Raw genomic sequence first — 25,276 nt, forward strand, 5'->3', positions numbered from 1 at the left:
ATTTAGAAGCTGCTATGTGCCACGATAGATGCTTCCCATGTATAGTTTTTGAGTCTCACAGCAGCCTTTAAAAAATCTAAATAAAATAAACATAACCAAATATCCTATTTAAAAATGTGCAACTCAGCGGTTTTTAGCATATTCACTAGGTTGGGTAGCCATTACCTCTATATAATTCTAGGACATTTTCATCATCGCCCAGAGAGATTTAGTATCCATTAAACATTCACTCTTTACTTTCTTCCCCACATCTTCTTAGTTTCTGGATTTGTCTAGTGAGGACATTTAATGGAAATGGAACCATGCTATATGTGGTTTTCTGTGCCTGGCATCTTTCACTTAACACAATGTTTTCTAGGTTTATCCCTGTGGTATAGTAATGTATCCATGCTTCACCTTTTATGGTTGAATAATAGTCTGCACTACAGATGAGTATTACATTTTGTTTGTCCATTCATCCGATGATGAGCATTTGGGTTGTCTCTATTATTTGGGTATTGTGGATAGTGTTGTTATGAATATTTGTGTACAAGTGTTTGTGAACATGTTATTAATTCTCTTGGGGTTATACATAAAAGAGGAATCCTGGGTGTATGTTTAACTCATTGAGAACCTGCTAAATTGTTTTCTGGAGCTGTTGCACCGTTTTATATTCCCAGCAGCCATGCATGAGGGATCTAATGTCTCCATGTCCTCGCCAACACTTGTTATTATCTGTCTTTTTTAGTATAACATTCTAGTGGGTGTGCAGTGGTATTGAATTATGGTTTTGATTTGCATTTCCGAATGATGAGTGATGGTGAACATCTTCTCATGTGCTGCTTCTTGTTCAATTCACAGCAACCTTTTGAGGTAGCCGTTTTCTCCATTTGACCGTGGAGGAAACAGATTCAGAGTTGAGGGGACTTGCTCAGTGCATGGAGATGGTGGGGCTCCGTCTGGAACCTGGGCGTGTCTGTCTCTGAAGCCCCACGGAGCCGAATTACCGAATTAACAGTAGAAACTGATCTGGTCTCTGGCTAGGAGCAGGCCTGGTCTCCCAGGCGTCAGCCTTGAGACACGTCCTTTCCCCATCTGGGCGTCAGTTTCTCCTCCACGCCACTTGGGGTGATATAGTCCAAACACCTCCGGGCTCTTCTAGGAGCCCTCAACTCTAAGATCAATAGCCCTAGCGCGGCGTTTGACCCGCCCTTTAATCCAGTCGCCGGCAGCACCGGAAGTACTTATCTCTTTTCCTTTGTTCCCGCCCCCGGCCCGGAAGTGCTTTCTTGGGAAGATGGCGGCTGTGTCAGTGTATAGACCACCGGTTGGAGGTTTCTCGTTTGATAACTGCCGCAGGTGCGACCTTTTTCGGGGCTGGGATCAGGGGGGGATGGGGAGTGGGGTGCCGGGGTCGGCGCTGGGCCGCGGCCTGATCTTGGAAGTCCAAAGGCAGGGCGCACAGCGAGGCGTGGGCCCGCGGCCCTTGTGACTCAGGGGAATGAGGGCCTGAGTGTGGGTTTCTCCTGAGGCCGGGGCTGGTCTCCCACTTTTGCCCCGCACGTGGACTCCCTCCACTTCCATCTCTTTAGGCCATGTGCCGCCCCTCTGTGAGGCTTTCTTTGCCGAGAAATGGGACAGTGCTTGTTATTATTGGCAAGGGGGATTGAGTGGACAGATGGGCGTGAAAATCAATATAATAGGTTCTTTTTTCTTGAGTTCCTTATTAGGCACTCTTTCAGCCAGTGCGGCGCAATGTAGTCCTGCCCTTCAACGCTTTATTCTCTTGTTTGCTCTTAGAAATGCCATCCTGGAAGCCGATTTTTCAAAGAAAGGGTACAAGCTTCCAACAGCCCGAAAAACAGGCACAACCATCGCAGGGGTGGTGTATAAGGTAAGCCGGGACAGGCCAGGAGCAGCAGCTTATACATGAACTAGGCCTCCTTTACTTCTCTGGGCTCAGTAGGGAAGGGCACATGTTACGGAGCACATCAGGGAAAGGGCCTCTAGGAGAGACTATGTTTGTTAGGTTTCGTGTGCTTATCAAAAGGTTATATTCTTTTCTGACTTGGCAGGGTTTTTCACAGGAGGCCAGTTTACTTTTCTGTCTTAAGTCACTACTTTAGAAGACTGGCTCATGTGGGAGAACACAAGACTGGTGGTCAGACAGGTCTGTCTAACCATTGAACTCTGCTGCTCCATTTTCCTTCTCAGAGCCTCGCTTTTCCCCCCAACCAGATGGACATAATTCCAGCCTTAAATTGTTGTAAAGGTCAAAACAGATAATGGTTATTGTCGTTCAGGGTATAGAGTGAGATCTTTCAAAAAGAAATCGGCAGGTGGCTATTTTAACGGAAGGACTTCTGCATCATAATCCAGACTTACCCCAAATTAGGTTTGATCTGTAAGGAATTCATTGACTCGCTGAGCCTCATTTGAAAACAGTAATGATAATTCCTGCCACCTACTCACGATTCAAGCAATAACATCTCTTGATAAATCTTTTCTTGAATTCTGAACTACAACAGAATATTTTTGGTAGGAGGTGTTTTTTGGGGGGTAGATTTTTGAGGGAGCAGGGGATGACCCCACTGCTTCCCTTCAGTTAAAGAGCTGTAGTTTGCATATGTAAGATTGTGCATGTAAATCTATAGATCTATGTCCATATCTGCATCTATGTCTATATATGTATCTCTATATCTGTGTTTTAAATAGGATGGCATAGTACTTGGAGCAGATACAAGGGCAACTGAAGGAATGGTTGTTGCTGACAAGAACTGTTCAAAGATACACTTCATATCTCCAAACATTTAGTAAGTATTGTTTAGTTTGAATGGCTTTGTATTTTTAAACATTTTAGGGCTAAAATTGAATTTACTATGTTGCTCCCTGAAACCTGTTGTTCAATTTGTATTTTCTTTCTGTCTCCCTTATATCTACCTGTCCCCTAAGTAAGTCATCTTCAGGTCCTCTGTTTGCTTTAGTCTTCAGTCCATTTGGTACTTGGTCTGCCTTCTCTGTACCCCTTAAATCCATTCCCTCCTGTCCTTCCCTCTGTTAAGGCCTTCTTAGTTCAGATTTTTTTTTTTCTCCTCAGACCATTACAGTTGTCATTTAAATGGCTTCTCTGCTTCTGGTTTCTTCTCTGTGTTGTTCATTTCTCTGTCATTGGATTTTGTAAAACGCAAATCTAATTATGTTCCTTTTTAAAAACTTTTTTCAAGAGACTTTTTACATGTTTGCACTGCTTTCAGGATAAAATCAAACCTATTGAAGGCCTTGCACAATCTTACAAAAAGTTCATTTTTTCCAGCCTGTTTAGCTGCCATTGCCTGCTGCTCTCGTTACACCTGGGAAGTCCCTATTTCCCTCACCTCCAGGCCGTCTCACCTTCGCTTATGCCCGCCCCTCTGCTTAGAATGCCCGTTCTTCTTCTCTGCTTGTGTAATGTTTTCATTTTATTCTCCCAAATTCAGCTGATATGAACCTCTTCTCACAAAGATCAGAATTAATTGCTCTTTCCTTCCGTTCCCTTTAGCATTTTGTACCTGTGCTGCTGTATTGTATTATAAAAGGTACAGTTTCTGTTTGCCTGTGTCATCTCTACTCAGCTTTGAAATCAAGTGCTAGGACTTTGACCCTTAGTGTAGTGTCTGGTACCTGGGAGTAAATATTTGGTAAATGTTAAATTGCAAGACTTTTAACGTGCCTTGCTCTTTTGTACAACTTTGATATATTTGTAGGATTAGTAAAACATACAGTCTTTTAGGAGCACAGAAACTAATGATCGCAAGTGTTCCATTGTGCCGTAGAAAATACATTTGCATATAACTAGATGCGTATTGTCAATTTTATGTTTATTTAAGTGCCTGAACTTTGTAGTTCAGGTGCAAAGAGGTTATCTGAGAAACTCCACTTCTAATTGAGACACTTGGTACTTGCATTTCAGCTGAGTTTCTAATCATGTGTTTCAGTTGTTGTGGTGCCGGGACAGCTGCCGACACAGAGATGACGACCCAGCTCATTTCTTCTAATTTGGAGCTCCACTCCCTCTCCACCGGCCGCCTTCCCAGGGTTGTGACGGCCAATCGGATGCTGAAGCAGATGCTTTTCAGGTGAGGTTCCAGGGCGAGGATTTCTGTAGCATCTTTTTCTCGTGTCTTATAGATTGCTAGCTGGTGGAAGCCTGGAAGCTAGAGAAAAAGCATTCTCAGAAATACACGTTTTATTTTAGAAATCAATGGTTACTAAGAAGCCATTTTAATTTCATAAGGCTTTTGATAATACATTTGAATTTATGGGGCCTGTCTGTTTTTCTTTTCCCATGAATAAATGATATGTGACCAGTTGAGTCACTTCCTCAGGCATAGACATGTTACTGGATAGAGAAACTTTCTTGTTTATAGGAAGAAACTTAGAGCTGGTAGGAGTCTTTGGGGAGTTCTTCTTATGGACACACACAAACACAAATGACTTTTTTTCTCCTTTCAAGGGGAAAAAACAATGAAATGAACAATGGTAATGTTAACATTAACCAACATTTACCTCTTTGTACCGATTCCTGCGCTAAGTGCTTTATGTGTGATCTCTTTCCGTCCTTTTAATCCTGAGGTCCAGGCTGCTCCAGTTTATATGGCAGCAAATTGAGGCTTAAAGAGGTGCAGTCACTTGCCTGACCTGACCTTCACTCCTTGTTGACTCCCTCAGACAATTCCTGTTAGTACTTTTGTTTTTCTTTCTTTCTTAGTAATCACATCATCTCTTTGTGTTAGTATAGGCCTTGACAGTTTTAACTTTTAAGTCCATTTTCTCATTTGCTTCTTGTGAAGAGAGGCAGTGTACTGTACTGTACTGGGTAGTTAGTCTTGGGTTGGAATACTGGCTTCTCCTTTTGGCCCTGCCTTATTTCTAGCAAAGTCTCTCCTCTTTCCTTTGTGGAGTGTGTGCATTGTAATACCTTTTGCTTTTCGAGTTGACCAGAGATCTTTATTCGTACACAAAACATTTCCTGACCCTCTGCCCCGTGCAGCAGAAGCCGCACCTGGGCCTGTGACAGTGAAAGGGGAGCAAGGATAGAGAGCAGAATCATAAACAGGCAGCTCAGGGTTCTGTTCAGCTTGTAGAGGAATTTTATGTGGGTCACATAGTGTTTTTTAAATAATAGCTGCCAATAATTATAAATGGGGTAGAATTAAAATATATGGATTTGTGGTATCTTTTTGAAAAAAACTTATAAAGTTTGGGGTAACACATGGCAATAATCTTCTGCAACTGAGTGGCAAATATTGCTTTCAGAAGTGGGAGCCTGCCCTGGCTGGTGTAGTTCAGTGGATTGAGCGCGGGCCTGTGAACCAGAGGATCGCAGTTCATTCCCAGTCAGGGCACATGCCTGGGTTGCAGGCAGGTTCCCTGCAGGCCAGTTTCCCGCAGGGGGATGCACTAGAGGCAACCATACATTGATGTTTCTCTCCTTCTCTCCTTCCCCTCTAAAAATAAATATATTAAAAAAAAAAAAGTGGGAGCCTGTGTCTGGTCTGTCAGTCCCTGCCCCGCTCGCTTCCCTCCGTTTCCTGCCTCGTCCCTGCCTCCCCGCACACTTTCAGACCTTCCTCTGTGAGTCAGGCGCAGCCCCTCGGCTCTCGGTAAGGGCATGTGGTTCAGTGTAGTCCTGTGGCGGCAGTGGTATAGTTCCCATTCTACTGGTGAGGAGCCAAGGACTTATGAGTCACATGGGCAAGAAGCCTAGTCACGTCCACCCAATTCCTGCTCTGGCTGTACAAGCGCGTACACCAGTGAGTTCCACTTATATTTATGTACATAATCATCCTTGTAACTGCAGAATTATCGCCTGTCAAATAAATTCTCCCCGTACTGCGTGAGAACTTGTTAAAGCACATCTGTGGTCAAGATTTCCTAAGACATTTGTGATTTTGATTTTAAATACAAAGCTCCCTCTGGTGGTTTGTATGGTGCATTACATTTAAAACAATTTTTAAACTTGTAAAATTGCAGTAAACAATTATTTCAAAATAACTTGTAATGTCATTTAAAGCATTTAGCTAAATCCAGGAGATGTTTCTGCTAATCTCTTTAGAATGTTTTAGGAATTCTAAATGCTCTCTTGTTTTATAAAAGTTTCGAGAGTAGCATTTAAAAATTTAAACCAGAATTTAAACCAGAATAATTATGGCCCTTTATGTCTTCTGGAATTTTTGTTGAGTTACATAAAATGAATCAGTTGTAGAAGAAGGAAGGTGTAGGATTTGACTTCAGAAGCAAGGCTGTGACAGTGCCTGGTGCAGGGCCTGGTGCACGGTTAGATCCCCGTGAGTTCAGAGGCCGACGAGTGCAGGGTGTGTCCTTCTTGCCCCTAGTGTGTTGTGCATCTTGTCCCATCAGTGGAAGAGCGCAGCGTCCGGCGCGTTTTCCTTGAATCCGCAGAGGAGTTCTGGAGGCCTGTCGCCCTCCTGAAATAGTAAAAAGCCTTTGTCTGTGCACTTGGTGCCAGGTGGGGTTCCACAATTCCAGTAAGCTTTTCAGAGGGGTCTGTGACCCATAAAAGCTTAAGAAACAATAATGAATATTTTTTTTGGTGGCGTCACAGAATTTCATTGTATTGACCAGTTTTTGAGTATTAATGATATTGCCTGTTTTAAGGTATTGAAGTTATTCTGTGATCCTTTGGGGCATACATACTTTAGGTACTTGTGATTAATTCCTTAGACTATATTTTAAAATGAATTCCTAGAAATGGAATTGCTGGGTCAAAGAGATGCATAGTGAACAGTTTGATACATATTGTAGAAACTGTCTTTGAGAAAGATCATGTTAAGTTGCACTACCTAAATGGGTGGTGGGTGAGAAAGTGTAGCGACCTTGGCTGGTGTGGCTCAGTGAATCAATCTCCCGCCTGTGGACCCAAAGGTTGCTGAAGGGTTGCTCGTTTGATACCCTGTCAGGGTACGTGCCTGGATTTCAGGCCCGGGTCCCTGGTTGGGGGCCTGCTAGAGAGAGGCAACTGATCAATGTATCTCACACATCGATGTTTCTCTCCCTCTTTTGCTCCCTCCCCCCCTTCTAAAATTAAGTTAATAAAATATTTAGAAAAAGTGTAGCGTGGCTTTTTAGTGATTGTGCAGTTTTCCGTTGCATAGCTGTATCAGTTCAGCCAGTGCTCCCTCTGCTTCCACCGTTTCAGCATCGCACACGTACTGCAGTAAACACTCTTGTGCATGTACTTCTGCACGTTTGTTCTGTCGTATCCCACATTCCTGGGAGCAGAATTTCTGGATCAGTTTTTAAGGATTTCAGTAACTTCAATATCTTAGACTCTCCTAAATGCATCAAACAGACATTGTTTTAGCTCGCAAAGGAACTAGCTGATTATTGCTGACTTTGAACACCCTCCGTGGTGGGCAGATGGACCTGCCATGCACTGGACGGTGATGCGAGTGGCGGGTCTGGTGACTGTGGCTCCTCCTCCCACGGCCGTGTAGTCTTGGCCTTGCGGCCAGCTTGTAGGCCTTGGGGTCGCCTCTTTCCCTGTCTGGGCCCTTCCTTCTGGAGGCTGCTTCTGACATTCTTTCCTGCTCTTTAGTTAGTTCACTTACAAGTAGAAGGTTCTTTCTGAAATAGCAGTTTAGTGATCAAGGGAGATGTCGGACATGACTGTTCAGCATGTCTCGCACACGTCCTGACGGGGAGCTCTGTCTCAGACTAAAATGATGCCTTCACTTGGCCCTTGTGTTAATTCATGTATTTCACTTCGAATGACTGTGATCATTAGGCAAATTCGGCATGTATTGGTTTCATTTTTCTTCCTGAAGAGCTAAAGGCTCACAGTGGAGAACTTTGAATTCAGCATGTTTATCAAGCATAGCAGTTCTAATGGTAAATAATTGGACCGAACATGGGAAAAGCAATCAGTAGAAGTGGAAAACCAGCCAGGTGAAGGGTCCAAGGGAACAAGTACGTGCACAATGAGATGGAGGTGGAGTGGGGTGGAGAATGTATTCCTGCCTGTGCTCCCGAAAGGTGTACCTCTGTCCTGTGGGTGGTAGAGGTATTATAGCCCATCGTGGAATTACTTCATTATTCGCTTCCCTGAATGATGAAATACTTTCCTCCTTTACTCAGTATGAGCTCATATCTGTGATCATACTTTTATGGGGTTATTCAAAAGGAAGGTGTTTTGACATTAGCCATTTTCCTGTTAGGCTTTGGGGAGGTTGATAATTTGAACAGCCTGAGTTTAGCAACTCTTCATTATTCAATTGGAAGGTGGCTTATCTGCTGATCACAGAAAGGCATGATGGGAAGGGGGCCGATAATCTTTGTAGTGAGCCAAGCTTGGCTTTGAGATGTTGGGTGAGTAGTTCGTGTCTTTTGGTTGTTTTCTCTTCTCTGAAGGGAGAAGTATAGAGCCCTCTTTTAAAGGTGGTTGTGAGCCGAAATGAAATAAAGTGTGTGGGATATCTCACACAATACAGAAATTTATCTCACACAAAACAAAAATTGACACTTTTTATTGGCTGGTAGTAGAAGTTCAACTCAAGTTCATTTCATTTCCCATTTCCCATCAAAGCAGTAACCACTTAATGAAAAGCAGTATAAGAAAAGCTTTTTGTTTTCTGACTTCTCATACAGCTGTTGGTTAAGTTACAGTAATGCAATACAGACTCACTTTTTTTTCTTATGCACACTCTGATCACCAGGTATCAAGGTTACATTGGTGCAGCCCTAGTTTTGGGGGGCATAGATGTTACTGGACCTCACCTCTACAGCATCTATCCTCATGGATCAACTGATAAGTTGCCTTATGTCACCATGGGTGAGTGTGATGTTTCCCTCCTGCTTTAGAATCCTCTTATTTACCATGATGGTCTTTTATCTTTTTAAAATATTTTATTTTATTTTCAGAGAGAGGGGAAGGGAGGGAGAAAGGGAAAGAAACTTCAATCATTTGCCTCTCACACACCCCCAACTGGGAACCTGGCCTGTAACCCATGCATGTGCCCTGACTGGGAATTGAACCAGTGACCCTTTGGTTCACAGGCCAGCACTCAATCCACTGAGCCACACCAGCCAGGGCCCAGGATGGTGTTTTAAAGAGCTGGTCTAATTTCCTGTTAGAGGAGGCAGTGTAATAAAGTGCTTTGATTCATTTTGCAAGTGTTTATTGAGTTCTTCCTACAGGTTGATCCCTGTTCTGTGTGCTTGGGATATAACAGTGAACAAAATTTTAATAAAGATTTCTTTTTTTTAAATCCTCATCCGAGGACATTTTTCCATTGCCTTTAGAGAGAGAAAGGGAGAGAGGAACATTGATGCTAGAGAGAGAGAGAGACAGAGAGACAGACAGACAGACAGACAGAGACATTGATTGGTTGCTTCTCGCACGTGGCCAGACCAGGGATGGTACCTGCCCAGACCAGCAATTGAACCTGAAACCTGGGCATGTGCCATGCCTGGGTATCAAACCTGCAACCTGTTGGCTCTGGGATGGTGCTCCATCCAACTGCAGCACACTGGCCAGGGCATGATAAAATATAAACTGCCTGCAAGGAGTTTATATTTTAGTAGCGGTGGGCAGACAGTAAGAACAGCTGCTATAAGTATCACCTCCTAGTGATAAATACTAGGAGGAAAAGTGACATCGATGATGTTGTGCTACAGTTATGCAAGATACTACATTTGGGGGAAACTAGGTCAAGGGTATATGACAGCTCAGTGTACTAGCTCTTACATCTGCATGTGAATTTATAATTACCTCAAAACAAAAAGTTAAAAATTAATGCAGGGTAAGGGGACTCGGGGTGTTGGGTTGGAAGGTGGGTTTGAGTAGAAGGGCCTTCTGGGCAGAAGGAGAGCTGGTGTGGTGCCCTCGCCGGGGACCGTGCCTGACGCATGCAGGCTTTTTCCTTTCTTGAGTGATGCAGTCCCTTTTTACCACTTAATCTCTGAGCCGCTTCCCCTGCTGGGTTTTACCTGTTACATTTTTGGCCTTGGCTCCTTGGCTCTGCAGAGCTGGGAGCATTGCTGCCTGGAAGAGGCTGGACATGGCCGGTTTGAGACTCCACTGTTCTGCATCATGCAGTTTAGCCTCTTAGGAGGTTTTTATGCAACAGCTGGTCCCTGTTTGTGGAGTTTGTAGGGAGAATGGTTTACCCCCAGGTACCATGTGGATGAGTCTTTGTAATTATTGTACAATGAAGATACAGTGATTTTAGAATTGTTTTGAATTGCTTTATTCAAATGTGTTATCTCCATCAAAGTACTATTTCTCACCATCTGATGCTTTTAAATGTAAGGTGGAATAGCCTTTTCTATTAAGTACTTTAATTTCTTCTTTATTTTTACTTAAAAAAACTTCACACTTGCAGAAAAGAACAAGAACAGGTCTGTGTGCCCTTTACTGAGATTTGTTACAAGTTAACGTTTTACCACAGTTGTTTCTCTCGTATCTTATTGATTTGTGTGTGTGTGTGCACGCGCACGCGTGTGTGGCCATTTGAGAGTGAACAGCAGGTGACATAATCCTCCACCTTTAAATCCTTTAGCATATTTTCTTACATCCCCTTGATAAAATCATCAGTTTCCGGAAATGCAGTGTTGATATGAAGCAGTTTCATTTCTGGATGGAAAAATGGAATTGGTTTCCTTTGCTTTTGAATGGTAGTCCTTGGTCTGTGAGCATGATCCTGAATTAGGAAAAGTTGCTGAGAGGGAGTAGCCACGTAGACTTGCACCCACTCCTTTCCCTCCTGCAGCCCCACTGAGTGACCCTGGAGTGACTCCCTGGAGTGACCCTGTCTCTCCAGGTCTAGTGCGACCCCAGGTCTCGGGCGCTGAGGCTTTGGGTTTACAGCGGCGCCTTCTGTGGAAGTCGTCACCCCACAGTTGGCTCTGCTGGCCTGAGAGACCAGAGTAAGGAGGAGTAGAGCATCGGCAAATCTGACGGGATAATGCACGTGTAAATGACTGCTTTGAGGTTTAGTCTGCTCATCTGTTCATTATCAGCTATTACTTGAGGGCCTTCCAGATACAGGCGCTAGAGCAGGCGCCCCAGGGAGAGGCAAGTGCAGGACTTTTGCTCTCAGCACACACACGGGGTGGTGGGGGGCAGGAGGGTAACTGACCAGGGCAGTGAGTACAGAAGCCAGTGGGTTCAGCACCAGTATTGGAAGATGAGTTACTTTCATTCATTTACCAGATAATTGATTTAGCGTTTGCTTTTTGATAGGCTCTGTGCGGGGTGCTAGCAGTATAGTGGTCCATATGGAACTTCCCTCAGTGCTTATTTACAGCTTCCTGTGGAAGACGGAAGCTGAACCAGGACATAGTCCTTAATCTAGAAGAGTGTCCTGGAGGCAAAGAACAGGAATGTGAGAGAGTGATGGGGAGGTGCGTGTGGGTGACGGGCATTTGGGAAGTCCTCCTGGGCAAGTGACATCGAAACGTTTCCTGATTAAAGTAATTTACAAACATGACAGACATTCAGGTGGGAGAAATCATACAGGAAAAAGAAGTCTCTCATTTCATACCCCTCCGCCAGAGTAGTGACTGTTAAGAGTTTGTGGCTTTTTCCCTAGAAAACGTTTTATGATACAACTTTATATGTCTCGTCGTCTGTCATCTGTCTCTCTGTCCCTATTAAAAATACACTAATGAGGTTCTACCATACGTACCGCCCCTGGCTGTGGAGTTGTTTGAGGAGGTTTTATATCAGGCTGTGTGGTCCTATGTCACAGTGGCCGTAGTAACAGCTATGCAGAGCTGCGCTGTGTGTGATGGGTGCCCTGAGTTACCTACCCATTCTCCTGCGGGTGGATATTGTGGTTTTCAGGTTTTTGCAATGAATGTGACGTGATGTACTTGTATAAATGCATACTTCAGATCAGCTCCTAGTAGTAGCCTTCCTGGATTGCAGGCAGTGGAATCACTAGGGGTTTAAGGAAAGTAAGAATGGTTTCTTTTTAAAGGACGGTAGGTATACTTCCTAGGAAGGAAGTACAGCTTCTGAACAGCCCAGAAAAGTGGCAGATGGCCATGTAGTGTGTTTTACCTGTTGAGCGCTGTTGCCAAATTGCCCTCCAAAAAGATCGCAGGAGTGTTCTACTCCTACTAAGAGAATATGAGCATGCCTTTCTCTGACAATCTCACAGATACGGGGTACACTCGCCAGTCTGTTCAGTGAAAGACAGGAAGAAGGAACACAAGTCGAGACCTGGGTGCTAAGATTAGCCAGGAATTTGCTTCTCTGCTTCCTGTCCACAAGGGAAGGACTTCGCAGGCCCTGTGCTGTACAGGGCTGGTGTGGTCAGGGAACTGGAAGGCCAGCGTGTGTGCTGGGCAGGTGAAGCAGTGCAGAGGGTGGGGAGCGCTCCACACAGGGGGTGTGGTGGGTGCAGCAGAAGCAAAGACAGGATGTTCAGGAGGAGGGAGCAGAGGCAAGGCCGGAAAGCTGGGCTGGAGAGGGTCCCAGAAGTACCTTCTGAAGTGTCTGATTGTCCTGGAGGTCGCCGTCTGATGTTCTCCAGCCAGGCGAGATCTCCTGCCTGGGAGAAGGAACAGTCTGAGGGCTGTGGCTGTGGTGGGAGGGTCCTCGGCCCTGGGCCTGGAGGCAGGGGCGGAGCTTGCATCCAGCCTGAAACGTCAAGGGTGTGGAGGGTGTAGACAGGCCCAGGCACGATAGGGATGGCCACTGTTGCTGCAGAGATCACTCAGAAACCAGCCAGCCCTTCGGCTAGAGTCTGAGTCTCTGTCATCCGTCCTCTCCTGTGTTCCTTAGTGGCAGTCCCTTCCTGGCGCTTGACCAGTGTTGGAGTAACCCCTTCACCTGGGGGCCACCTCCCTTCCAGTTGGGCTCTGAACCCTTCCTGTCACCCCTCCCCCCTCCACTTTATAATAGCACCCCCTCGGGACTGCCCCCGCGGGACTGCCAGGCTGCGTCCGTAGGTTCCTCTCAGGGCATATGGTGTGGGACAGACCTCCAGGATTCCAGCCGTGGCCATAGTCCGTTTTCCCCTGCCCTTGTCCCTCCTGCCCCTGTGACAGTTTGAGATCTCGGAGAGCAGAATTCGTGTCTTACTCCCAGAGTCTCCCAGAGTCCTGCGTGACTCGATGAATACTGGATGGTAAAGTTAGTTTTCTGACCCTCTGACCAACTCACTTCTGCCAAAGAGTGTCTGACATTAGCGTCAGAGGCTCAGCGGCTGTTTATTGTGGACGGGCAGCCTACAGGGCCCTGGAATGGAGTTGGTGTTGCCGGCGTCTGTTTGTGCGGCCCCAGCTCAGCACAGTGCATCACGTGTGTGGTAGGTTCTCGTTTTTTTTTTCTCTTTAAAGCTTAGCATTAGTTTAAAGCACATCATGGAGGGTCTCTGTGCCAGAGGATTCTAGTGCTGTCTCATCATTTTCAGTTCAAGTTCTGTGGAAGGGACGCTGTCATTGCCATTTTATTGATGAGAAACCTAAAACTTAGAGCTTTTGTAACTTGCCTCTTACTGTTCTGCCCGTCAATGGCAAGGCTGGGATTTGAACCCTTGTTTCTAGCTCAGGTGAGTCCCAGTACAGCACAGCTGCTTCGATTTCAGCGTCTTCCAGATGTTGCTTCATTAAGATACTAAGCCTTGCTTCTAAATACTGAAAATATTTATACAAGTTCTGGAAGGGCATTTATCTGTTTTCCATGTACTCAGCGCTTGTGTGGGCAGATTTTCCATTCTGCACATTCAGAACAGTATTTACTGAAATAGCTTTTTACAGTATCAAAGGAAAATTTTAAGTTATGCACAAGCCTACCACCCAAGACACCGTGACTTACTGTTGTCTAGTCCAAGTCCATTGGGAGAGGAGCCCCTTACCAGAGAACGTGAAAGGACGTACGGTGGTGGGACCGCCCTGGCTGTGGCTCCGTCGTGCTGTCGTTTCTTCCGGCCGCGGTTCCCTTCGGAGCCGGGCCAGTGCGCGTCTGTGCCTGTGGCGGCAGCCCCGCGGCTGCCTGTCTTCCCAGCGAAGGCATCACTCTCCTGTTACCGTTTTGGTTTTTCCTCTTTTCTTCCCCTGAGAGGCCGGGGAGCTGAATTTTGAGAGAGACCCACGGAATTGCCAAAATTTGGTGGACTTTCTTTTAATTCATAATTCACGTTTCTGATTTTGGGTGAGTTGCAAACCAAACTTCAAACTCTAGGTAAAATCGAGGGCCCTCCTAAACTAAAGGTTCCCATGGAACAGTGACGTTCACTGTGGAATGAGGCTTTTCACAAACGTAGCTAAAGTGAGAAAATGAGTATTTCATGTAAATTCTCAAGCGTTAGTTAAATTATACATTTTTTACTATAAGAAATACAAACAAAGTATTGTAATTAACTTTTTTTATTGGAGTGATTGGACAGTAAGAGCTGGAAGCTACAAATTACCCATGAGACAGGGGTGTCCAGCTTCTGCCTACACGTGGGCCTGTATTGGCAACTAGCCAGGTGCCTGAAGGCTGCTCTTAATTTACACGGACCGGAGACACGTGTCTCGTGTCTGCACGTGCATGTGCATCTCGGACACGCTGGCACAGCCCTTGGAGTGCAGAGTCCGGGGGCCTCCTCTCCGAGTACTCACCTTTCCCAGGCTTTACGGGGGAGAAGGATGGCTCAGACGCCTGATGGCGTGGCCCTTGGACAGCTTCTGTCCTAAGCCCTTTTTAGGGACGTGATGTTGACCATCAGAGCAACAGGCATCCAGCAGCTTTCTAGCTGCTGCAGCAGCGAGTGTTGTGAAGTACTTTGCTGCTACAGTTTTTGCAAGACTGTGAGGTGGGTGCTAGGAAATTGAGGCTCAGAAAGGTGTGCCGAGGCCCGCCAGCCAGGAGGTGCGTGGTCTGGGCTGGGACCGCAGTCTCTATTCCCCGCTGGCTGTGTGACTGTTGGAGTGCTGTGTGGTATGGGGTCCAGACCAAATGCGATTTGGTTTACTCTAAAAAAACAGGGGCCCCTTAGGTTTTATTTCTCTTGTAGGAGAATAATCTGTAAGAGACTGCAGATGATCGATTAGTGTGATCATTGAAAGCTGGGCAGGATCCTTTGAGTTTTCTTTCCAATAAGGGGAGAAGGTTATGGTTTTAGTTTTTATAGACAAAATTTGGTTTATTTTAATTCTCAGATTAATTAGCTTATTCTTTTAACTTGCCAGCTTTATTAGGCAAACTGAAGTAGTGTCAGGAGAAGCTTGGGGACCATCTTTTGCTGTTAGTTTGGCAGTGTTCCTTGTAGCAGCATTGGCAGTGTGTGTAAAATGTTTGTTTTGCTCACTTATTCACATAGAGAATTAATATGAATAACATTTCAAGCACAACATTCCTGGAAATGAGGCCCTTGGACAATTTAGGAATTCTAAGTTAAGGAGTAAACATTGGTATGCACCATTAGGGATGACTTGAGGTCACTGTCAGCCCTATTCAGGTAAAGTTTGATCTCCAGATAATTATTGGATGTGCCTCTTAAGTCCCAATTTACAGAGCGCCCCCCCCAGTGATTAAAAAGCTCGGGACAGAGTGCTCACCTTGTGGGCAAAAAATAGTCTTAGAACAAAGCTGGAAGATAAGAACATCGGCAGGAAAATCAGGCCTGCAATTTTCTCTATATTTTTACACTGAATGCAACCTTTGTGCAGGTTTTTTGATAAACTCCACGTGACTTGATTTTGAAAATTTTCCTGTACTAGAAAAAATTAGTGCACTACAAGATGACCAATATGACCAATATTTTCTCCACGTTTATTTGCAACGCTTAGATCAGCTTTGAGCCCTGCAGCACTATACGTAGTTCATAGGCCTTCGTCAGCTCCTTCTCAGAGGGCATGTGGCCCTCATGGGTCCAGTGTGTGGGACTTGGGCCGCCCAGCCAGGACAAGCGCTGTGTCATCTTCTGTAAATTGGTGGTTGGGGGAACTGTCCCCTGGAAATGGGTGAGGATTTAGGGGATGCCGTGCACGAGAATCTTTGTATGTAGCACAGAGTAGATGTGGTGGGTGTGGTGTTTTGATAATTTTAGTGTGACACATTCTCTGTGTGCTGTTCAGTACAGAGATTCCTCAGGCAGTTTTTCGTGCTTTGATTAGTTTAAATAAGATGCGTTTCAGAAGATTTAAAATGTGCAGTGCGTGGACATTTACATTTTAAAATTTGTGCTGCTTTGGAATTAAATAACAGGGAGCCGAAAGCCCATGAAAGTTGACTTACGCATCTTGATTCCTGGTTGCTGCAAAGGTGGTACTAAACCAATAGGTGGTGCCGTTTTGTTAGGAAATGAGAAGATACTTCTAAAATTCAGCATGTTACAGACCGGGAACGTAATATGGCCAGCCCTTGCCAGTTCTTAATCTGTTCTAATTAGAGTGGACTTTGTTCTTGATTCTGCATAAAACCTGTTGAATGTCTATTGTAGGTAAAATGGTGAGGTGTTGAACTAACGTGGAGGGTGCTACTCCTCCTGCTTTTTCCGCTCTGACATTTTGCCACAAGATCTTTTCTGACTGGAATTCAGTCCTTAGTCTACAACCAAGTAAAGGCCCTTGCCATTATGTTTCAGAACAGTTCAATGCAGTGCTGACAATTTTAAGTCCTTTGTTTTTAAATCCCACTTTAGAGAGAGGAAGGTAACTAATTCATCTTTATGAATTGGCCCTGGTACAGAAAAGTGCCTTTATACTCTCATAACCTAAGGCTTGATGGTCTTTTACTTTCTTATTGGACAGATGAGCAGAAAGTCATTTTGTGCATCAGAAGACTTTTCATTGCAGACTTCTTAGAACTAGGGATTTGCTGTCAGCCCTACCTGCCTTTACGAGCTGTGTGACTTTCGGTAGGTTCCTTCACCTCTCTGAACTTTATTTTTTTCCCATCTATAAAATGGAGGTAATATCATCTAGTCCACAGACTAATTAAGTGAGAAAATATATGTGACATGGCTTCACACAGATTTTTCGGTCAGTAGGATTTCTTATTGTTTGGACACAGGCTCTATGGACAAAATAAACCTTTATGTATGATTAAGACTAGGTGTGTTTTATAAATGATTGTCCATGGCCCTTTGCCCTTGAGTGTTCTGAGGGATGTGAAAACTTGGAAGCAGAACTGCAGAGTGGGATAAACGTGCAGTTTGGGAAGTTATTTTGGAATGTGGACCAGAGTAAAGGACACCTTTGCAAGATCTGTCAGCTCAGACCGCTGTGAGCTCTTGCAGCGGGAGGGGGAGGAGGAGTGTGTGCCCAGCGCCCAGCCCAGTGCCTGCTGAGTGAGGGCTGCTGTTTCCTGGCGGGGCCTGTGAAACGATGGGTGGGTTCGGTGACTCCTCTGTTTAAAGGAGAACAGTTTTCTGTCCTCATACCTTGTGATTTCAAATGAAATCAATACTTTCACGTTTTAGGCCTGGATGCCCCGATTGTTAGCCTTTTCTTATAAGAGTGAGTGTTTATACCCGGTCAGGTCAGGGACATGTTGCACTTGCAGTGATAAGAAAAGCCCCTGTTCCCTTCAAGTGATGTTTTAAATTATTTACTTGTAGTAAAATTTAACTCCTTTTTGACTACATTAGGTTCTGAAAGGGAACTGCCTTTTTTGAAAAATTAATTTTGAGTGGAAATGTTGTTGGGTGCTTTAAAATCTATTTCTGACCATATTAAATGGACTTTTAAAAATTCATTGGGAACAAACGATAGACTCTGACACTGAGGTGTGTGTGCTGATGAAGAGGAAGCGTTCTTCCTCTCACGAGGGTTTAAATGTAATACTCAGCGCTCACCCAGGAGTGAAAACATCAAATTAAACGGTTTGTGCTGACAAAGGGCAAATCTGGATTTCAGCAACCCGTGCAAGATTGTCTGATTGCTTGGCCTGCCTCACCTGGAAGCTTTCGGCCACTACTTATAATGAAATACATGCATACAATTAAGCCTCTCAGAATGGGTATCTGAGTTCTCCCAAGTGGCGAGGGGTTCTCCACTGCCCTCTAGTGGCTGAGCGTGGTCCCCTGGCACCACCATTGTTTTGTATTCACAAACCAGCTCTTCACGCACTGGTAGTGTCGGCCTCCAGAGCAAGCACAGACCCCCGGAGGCCGAGCCCTGTAGACAGGAACGGAGTGAAAAATGATCCCAATCGAGGGGACTGTAGAAAGCACCAAATTTTGCCCAGGACGAGTGGCCAGTGGACTGACAATGAGCAAGTGTGAGTGAGCGCTCTGTCAGGGAGAGCGACACTGACGAATTAGAAAGTTCTGAGTGTGTGTGTGTCTCTCTCTCTGCATGCGTCTTACGCCTTGGCGGGCCACAGTGCCAAACAGGTCCTTGGCTGCTTGCAGTGGGCTCCTCCTCAGTAGGAGGAGCAGCTTTTTTTCCTGAAAATGTCTGGTTAAATTGATTTGGGGAAAAGCAGTAGAAACCCCTTTTCTGCTGGTTCTCAGAACTTCATGACTTTGAGAGAAGAGATTTTGAAGATCTCTATCTCTTTTCCTTTTTAAAAAGAAAAAGAATAATAAATAAATAAGAATTTTACTTATTTTTAGACAGAGGAGAAGTGAGGGAGAGAGAAGGGGAGAGAAACATCAGTGTTTGGTTGCCTCTAGCACTCCCTACACTAGGAAACCTGGCCTGCAACCCAGGCATGTGCCCCGACTGGGAATTGAACTGGTGACCCTTTGGTTCGCAGGCCAGCACTCAAGCCACTGAGCCACACCAGCTGGGGTGAAGACCTCCATTTTCATTGAAGCTGCCAGTCCTGGGACTTGTTGAGAATGATGGTATAAGATAGCACTTGGAGGATGGGGACCTTCGAGTAATTACAGCAGCTGGCTTTTATTGAGCTTTTACTATGTGCCAGGTGTTCTGCTCTACACATGTCGTCTTGTTCAAGTCTCTTCAGCCAACCTGTGAGGAAGAGGCACTCCGTCTTCACCCCCTTTGTGCGGGGGAGGGAGCTAGCTTGGTGGCAGGGCTACTGAGCTGCACAGTTTCTGGCCACACTCACATTGCGCTTGATGTGACGACGCCTCTGGAGCAGCTTGTCAGCCGCACAGGGCTCAGTGGGCTCGGTGGAGTGCTGGGGAAACCGTGAGGGCGTGAAGAGCCTGCCGCCGAGTGGGCACCGGCCTTCTCTGTTTGAAGGAGTGAGTCCGACGTTGCCCTTCTGAAAGGGGCATGAGCTTGAGAGCTGCATGACCTGGGCTTGACTCTCTTGACTCCCCTTTTTATTGACTATATTGCCTTTACACTCACTAGCCAGTCCTCAGTTTCCTTGTCTGTACAATGGGGAAATGCCTACATCCCTTGAGCTCAGGGTCCAGACCTAAAATGCCCTCAATAAATCTCCCCCTCTCTGTCTGGGAGGTCGTGAGGTTTCTACATGCTGGCTTTCGGGTCTTTCCTGGAGTTGGGCTCAGGGCAGCAGGTTTTAGATTGTTTCAGTCGTTGTTGTTTCGCAGCAGATGTAATAACGTCGTTTCTGGGATTGCTCTTTGGTTTAGTACTTTAACAAATTCTATAAAAATGACATTTCATGTTTTAAAACTCCTACTGTGTGTCGTTGAGCCGTATTTGTGCAGGTGTTTGTAAATATATAGAGCAAGTAGAAGCAGTATCTTGGATAGTAAAGACTAATGTAAAATTTCTGAATAGGGCTATTTAACTTTTTTATTAAATAAAAATTTTATTGTATTTTTTAAATTAGCATTTGTCCCCCTTATACCCTCACCCCCCCTGAAAGGAGCTATTTTAAAATAAAGACTCAGAACAGACTCTTGAGCAGTATTGCTAAACAGTGAATGACATCTGTTTAATCATTCAAAAATTTAACTAAAATCCCAGTCTTGTTTGAATTTCCAGGCAAAAATACACAAATCAACTATACCCAGATTTGTGGCAATTGTTCTGCTGAAATCTGAAGAAAAGCAAGTTAGATAGCGTGCTTTTTTGGGGTGGGGAGCTAAGAAAATATAGGTGCTTTTATGCTTGCTTACAAATCTTGATTTTTAAGCTTTTGGCTTTGCTGTCTAAGAGGCAGCATGGTGGAGTGGAGGGAATGTCAGACACTTTAAATTAGGATGACCTCGGTGCTGATTCCCAGCTCTGCCCACCACCGGCTGTGGTCTGGGCGAATTCCTTACCTCTGAGCCTTGGGCCAGTCTCCTCCTCTTGTGAAACAGGACTGCTGCTACCTGCCGTGTCTGAAGAGCAGACAGGACTGATGTGACTGCTTTGAAATTTCTCCCACACCACGTGTGTATGTTCGTGTGGTCCTTTTAGCAGTTTGTTGGCCACCAAGTGGACTTCTAGATAAGTGGGGTTTGGCGTGACACTGACATGCTCAAAGGACTTCATTATTAGGGTGATTTTTCTTCTAAAACCATCTACGGAAGGACATCGGTAGAGAGACACAGTATATTTATTTGTTTGTGATGATTGATTGATGTTGTTACGTGGGACTGTTGACTCCCGCGTGGATTGACCTCCAGGCCCCCGTATACAAATTTCAGGAGTGAGCCTCGCGCGGCTGCCGGTGCACAGTGAGACTGTGACAGCTGGTAGCGGCTCGGTCTTCTGCTTTTCTTCCTCCCCGTGCCGCCACATGTTGAGTTCTTATTTTCTCCAAGCTTATACCGTAAAAAATTGTTATTAGTGCGTGGTCTTTGAAGAAAAATAAGAATAATTTTTAAAAGTAAGCAAAAAGAAAATAGCACCACCCAGAAATAAGCATAATATTTTGGTTTATGTTCTCCCAGATTTGTATAATGTGTCTTACATAAGCGTATCTGTTAATGCTGCTTTGGAACATGTTTTTCTCCCCACTGAGTGTTAGATCCTGGACATGCTTCCACTGCCAGAAGATATTCTTGTGTTTAATGAATGCGTATGTAGTATTTTATTGTTTATATCCGATTTGGGTACCTGTCCGTTAATTTCCTTAGACCAACTCAGCAGCAGGATTGCTGTTTGGCAGGTACATAACTTTGTGCTTCCTGATTCTACTTCTAAGTTGCCGTTAGAAAAGATCTGTTCATTCTCGCTTCCACTTTACTACACCTTTGTCAGCAGTGGGTGTTATTCTTTTTCATCTTTGCTAACCTAAAAGGTGGGAAAAGATTAAATTCAATTTATATTTCTTTGATTGCTAGTGGACGTGAACAGTGTTTCTGAACGTGTACGGGCCCCGCCCTCCCCTGTAAGCTGCTGTTGCCCTTCTTTGCCCCGGTGCTGGGGTTCTCTTTTGTGAGCTCTTTTCATTTCTATTAACGTCTTGCATGCTGCTCATATTTTTCTGAGTTTCGGGGTTTACATTTTACATTGTTCATACGAGTTATCCTCTCTCTTTTTGAGTCAGTGTCCTGTTACCAATAAGAACAGATACTTCATTTTAAAAAGACTGGCTAGAGATCTGACCCCTTGTGCCATGTGTGCCTGGGATCCCCTCCTCTTGGAGGTCAGCAGTGTGGGTGACTCACAGTGCCATCTCGAAGGTCTGTGGGTAAGGCAGTTCCTGGTAGTCAGAGGTGGGGAGCAGACTGCTTTCCCCCACTCACAGAGGCATCTGTGAAAGGAGGGATTCTGTAGTGAGCATCCAACAGGGCAGCCAGGGCAAGGCAGTGCCCTCCTGGGTGACCACATTGGATTGTGTGCAGAGCAGTTCCTGGCTGGCGGGTGAGAGGGGGCTGCACTGTGTCTCTTCCCCCATCACTTCCCCCACACACGGCCCAGCTGTTGGGAGGTTTGGCACTGGGTGTTCGGGGAGCTGGGAGTGGCCAAGCCCAGTGGGTGTGCATGGGTCTCCTGGGTGAGCTTGGGGGAGGACAGTGGGTGCAGGAGGTAAGTCGGTGGATAACTAGGTGTCATAAACAGTGTGTCTCACAGGCATCTGTCTAAATTCTGGTCACTGGATTGCACCTTGTTTTGCTGCTTTAAAGAGCTTTGTTCTGGAAGCCACACTGGCTACTCAGTAACTGTGGGTGGGCTGAAAAAGGCAGCCTTGGTGGAGGTTGCTAAGGAGCAGCTACATGGAAACTACTGATGAGACAGAAAGCTTTGGTAATAAAATGTAGAAATCCAAGGAGAGCATTTCACTCCTGTGATATCACGGAGATTTGGACCAGACTAGGATGTATAATAGGACATGGCTGTATGGGTTTAAAGCCTTTCTTTTTTGAAAATTGAACTTGCGCTACATTTGAGTTTGTCTTACATTCATCCCAGTGTGGTAAATTAGGCGATAAGTGTTCTTCGAGACTTTATCAGCCCATTTACTGCCGTCATCGCTCCTAGGGGCCAGCGCAGAGTTTCCCCGGCTCCTCCATTTGGACGTTGCACTCAGATGAGCCCAGCTTAATCCCACACACTTGGTTTAGTGCTCACTGTGTGCCAGAAACGGCATGGGGCGCGGCGCAGATGTGACGGGATGGACAGGTCCCAGAGAGGAGGGTGCTGAGCCCTCACGTGCGTGTGGTGTGGTCAAGGACAGCTTCTGGGAGGAGGCAGTCTCTCTGCCGAGGTTTGAAGGCTAAGTGGGAGTTGTGTGGACTGTCACGGGGCAAAGGGACTGCTGTGTGCCGGGGGGGGTCCACACGAAATGGTATGCGCGTTGAAGAAATTACTGTCAATCGAGTGCTGGTGGGGTGTCAAGTGTGTGTGTATTGGGCGGAGGGGGGACCCAGGGAGACAGAGACCTAGTCACGGAGGGTCCTGCGTGTCTGCTCTGAACTACTGTGGCACGTAGAACTTTCTGTGTGAGAGAGTGACGTGGGGTCACACCTGAGACAGAACCCTGCCCTGTGCTTATTAGCTCTGTCATTGGAAACAGGACCCATCGCTCTGTCATTGGAAACAGGACCCATCATCACTTCAGTGGGTTGCTGTGAGGGGGACTGAATGACAGGCACGGCACATTGGATGTAGGTGCTCAACAAGGTGCTCTGTGTTTTCCCTCGGCCGCTTTCCCTGCTGGACGTTCTTCCCGGGCAGGCCCCGCACCCCTGCCCCTGGAGCGCATCTTACGTTGGTCAGAAGCACATCCCTCTGATACCAGTTTTTTTCACCTGACAGGCCTCTTGTGTGAAGCAGGGGCCCCTGTACCGTGTACGCTGCCCTCCTGCCTTTTCTGTTCATTTATTTCTTAATGGGAAACCAAATAGTTTGTGGACTAATGGAGTTTGGAATAGAAAATAAGGGTAAATGTTCCTTCAAAGGATTTTTGCCTTAATGTTTGGTACAAAAGTACCAGGTTAGGTAGGTTGATGGTGAGGTAATGGAATGTCTTAGGGCATTTTTATGGTTCGTGGGGGAAATGGGATATAAGTATTTAAACATTTGGTAGTTCACTCGGCTGCTGTACTAGTATGGTATCTGTCTGATGCTTTATTGTACACAATTAGTTTTAAGAGGTATTACAACAAAATCTAGGAAACTTGAATGAAATTATTAAAGAAGATTGGTCTCATTGATTTTACTTTTTTTCAGATTTTATTTCTTTATTTTTAGAGAGAGAAGAAGGGAGGGAGAAAAAGAGGGAGAGAAACATTGGTTGCTTCTCGCACACCCAGGCATGTGCCTTAAACAGGAATCAAACCTGGGACCCTTCAGTTCACTTGCCTTGAAATGATGTGGAAATTTGCATCTTTTTCTCTTAGCAATTTGGGCAATTGCAGTCCTATTTGAAATTCTGACTTCAGTTTTCTAAATAGCAGACACATTCAGAGTTTCCTAGAAGCCTGTTGACAGAAAGTCAGTTGTCCTCACACTTCTGTGTATTCTGAAAAGGGGGCGCCAAAGTCCTCCTGTACTAAAAAGCTGGAAGCAGGAGCTAATTTGCAAGTGATTTAGAAATTGTGTTTAATGTTGATTTCCTCTTTATTTTCAAGTTCATTTGGAGCTCCCATATCTTTGACCTCAGGGGGAAGCAGAGTCAGGCAGTTTAGCAAGATTCTGCTTTCCCAAAAACTCCATATGTGTGTGTGCGCGCGCGCGCGTGTGTGCGCACACGTGTTGGGTGTGGGCTATAAACGGGGAGGCAGCGATACAGTGTGATAAGGACCTGCGTCTGTTCTGAGTTTACCTCTCCTGTACGCTACAGCTCTTCAAGGTCTCTCTGACCGTGTGAACGGCATCCTCACACTGGATAGACACTTTGTTCTGAGAGTTTGTGTGTGCGTGTGTTTATTTGTTCTAAAAGTTGAGTTAATATGTAATTTCCACGTATAGAAATTTTGTCTGCAGCATTGTTTCTAAGTGGGAAAAAATGTTTTTGATAAAGGGAGAGTTATTACATTGGGTGGGAAGTATTGTTCATTTCTTGAAATGGTGGCTGGAGCGAAGCAGAAGGCAATAGATGTGCCCAGGAAGAGTCAGAGTAAAACTCATTTATTTACTGTGAAACTGCCAAAGAAAGAAAGGGTGGCAAAGGAGAAAGTACATTAATACCTTTTAATGAAGAATGCCTTTAAGGTAAGCTTGGTTTTACCTTTTATTACCCTTTTACAGTAATTGACTCCAGTTTTCCACAAAGCTGTGATGTTAGCTCCTAGGTGAATGCCCGCCTTCCCTGGCCCTTTCTCCGTGTGTATTTCGGGCCTCCAGTTGCCTCTTCCTTCACAGAGACGTTCTGGGGCCACGTGGAAGAGGCAGGCCTGCCGTTGTGTGCTCTGCAGGAGCATTTCGTATCTAGAAGTATTTTTTCTGAGATTCGTATTTGCAATTTCCTTGTTTCTTCGTGACAGCTGTTCTTTGTCTTCCATACAAAACCAGCTTTTTTTACTACCAAGTCTGAGAGGGGTTCTCGCCTGTGCCTTAACACAGGCACTTTGGTTACTTTCCCCCTTAATCCCCGAATCTCAGAGTAAACGTGTCCGTCACAAAATATTAATAGACGTTACTCTATTTCCAGATTTTCAGGGACGTGTTTGCTATGAAATGAAGAGGTTTGGTTTTGGTGAATTTCCTGTTGCATATCAGCTAGTTTTATTTGTGCGTTTACTAGCTTAATATCTCTTTAATTTCTGCCCTTCCCAGGCAGATTTTAGTATTCCTTTAGATCCCCTTTTTTTAAGGAGAAAAAATCCTGAGAGGGGAAGTGGGGTAGTCTTTTGCTCCCAAAGCCTAAATGAATAGTCATTGCTCGTGATGCCGGCCTGCGCTGACGCTTCCCACTGCTTGGATGTGAGGCACCCGGTGCTGTGAAGGTAATGATCCTCAGCCGCAGCAATATTCCGTAACAGGGGTATCCGTCACATTCATCGGGATTACCATGTTCATTGATTTGTGTCTGTAA

The 25,276-nt window shown here is 45.3% G+C and overlaps 1 protein-coding gene across 1 annotated transcript in view; it reads left to right on the forward strand.

The window, feature by feature from the left end:
* The first annotated feature begins 1,230 nt into the window (after window positions 1-1,230).
* Window positions 1,231-25,276, forward strand: part of PSMB7 (proteasome 20S subunit beta 7) — a 53,878-nt gene continuing 29,832 nt past the window's right edge. The window contains exons 1-5 of the mRNA XM_037163682.2: window positions 1,231-1,338; window positions 1,780-1,873; window positions 2,695-2,792; window positions 3,954-4,094; window positions 8,694-8,809. Of these exons, the coding sequence (XP_037019577.1) occupies window positions 1,277-1,338; window positions 1,780-1,873; window positions 2,695-2,792; window positions 3,954-4,094; window positions 8,694-8,809 (511 nt within the window). The 5' untranslated portion in view covers window positions 1,231-1,276. The remainder of the gene's footprint in view (window positions 1,339-1,779; window positions 1,874-2,694; window positions 2,793-3,953; window positions 4,095-8,693; window positions 8,810-25,276) is intronic.

This window comes from Artibeus jamaicensis, unplaced genomic scaffold, assembly GCF_021234435.1.
Source record: "Artibeus jamaicensis isolate MK-2021 breed Jamaican fruit bat unplaced genomic scaffold, CSHL_Jam_final contig_471, whole genome shotgun sequence".
Lineage (NCBI taxonomy): Eukaryota > Metazoa > Chordata > Mammalia > Chiroptera > Phyllostomidae > Artibeus > Artibeus jamaicensis.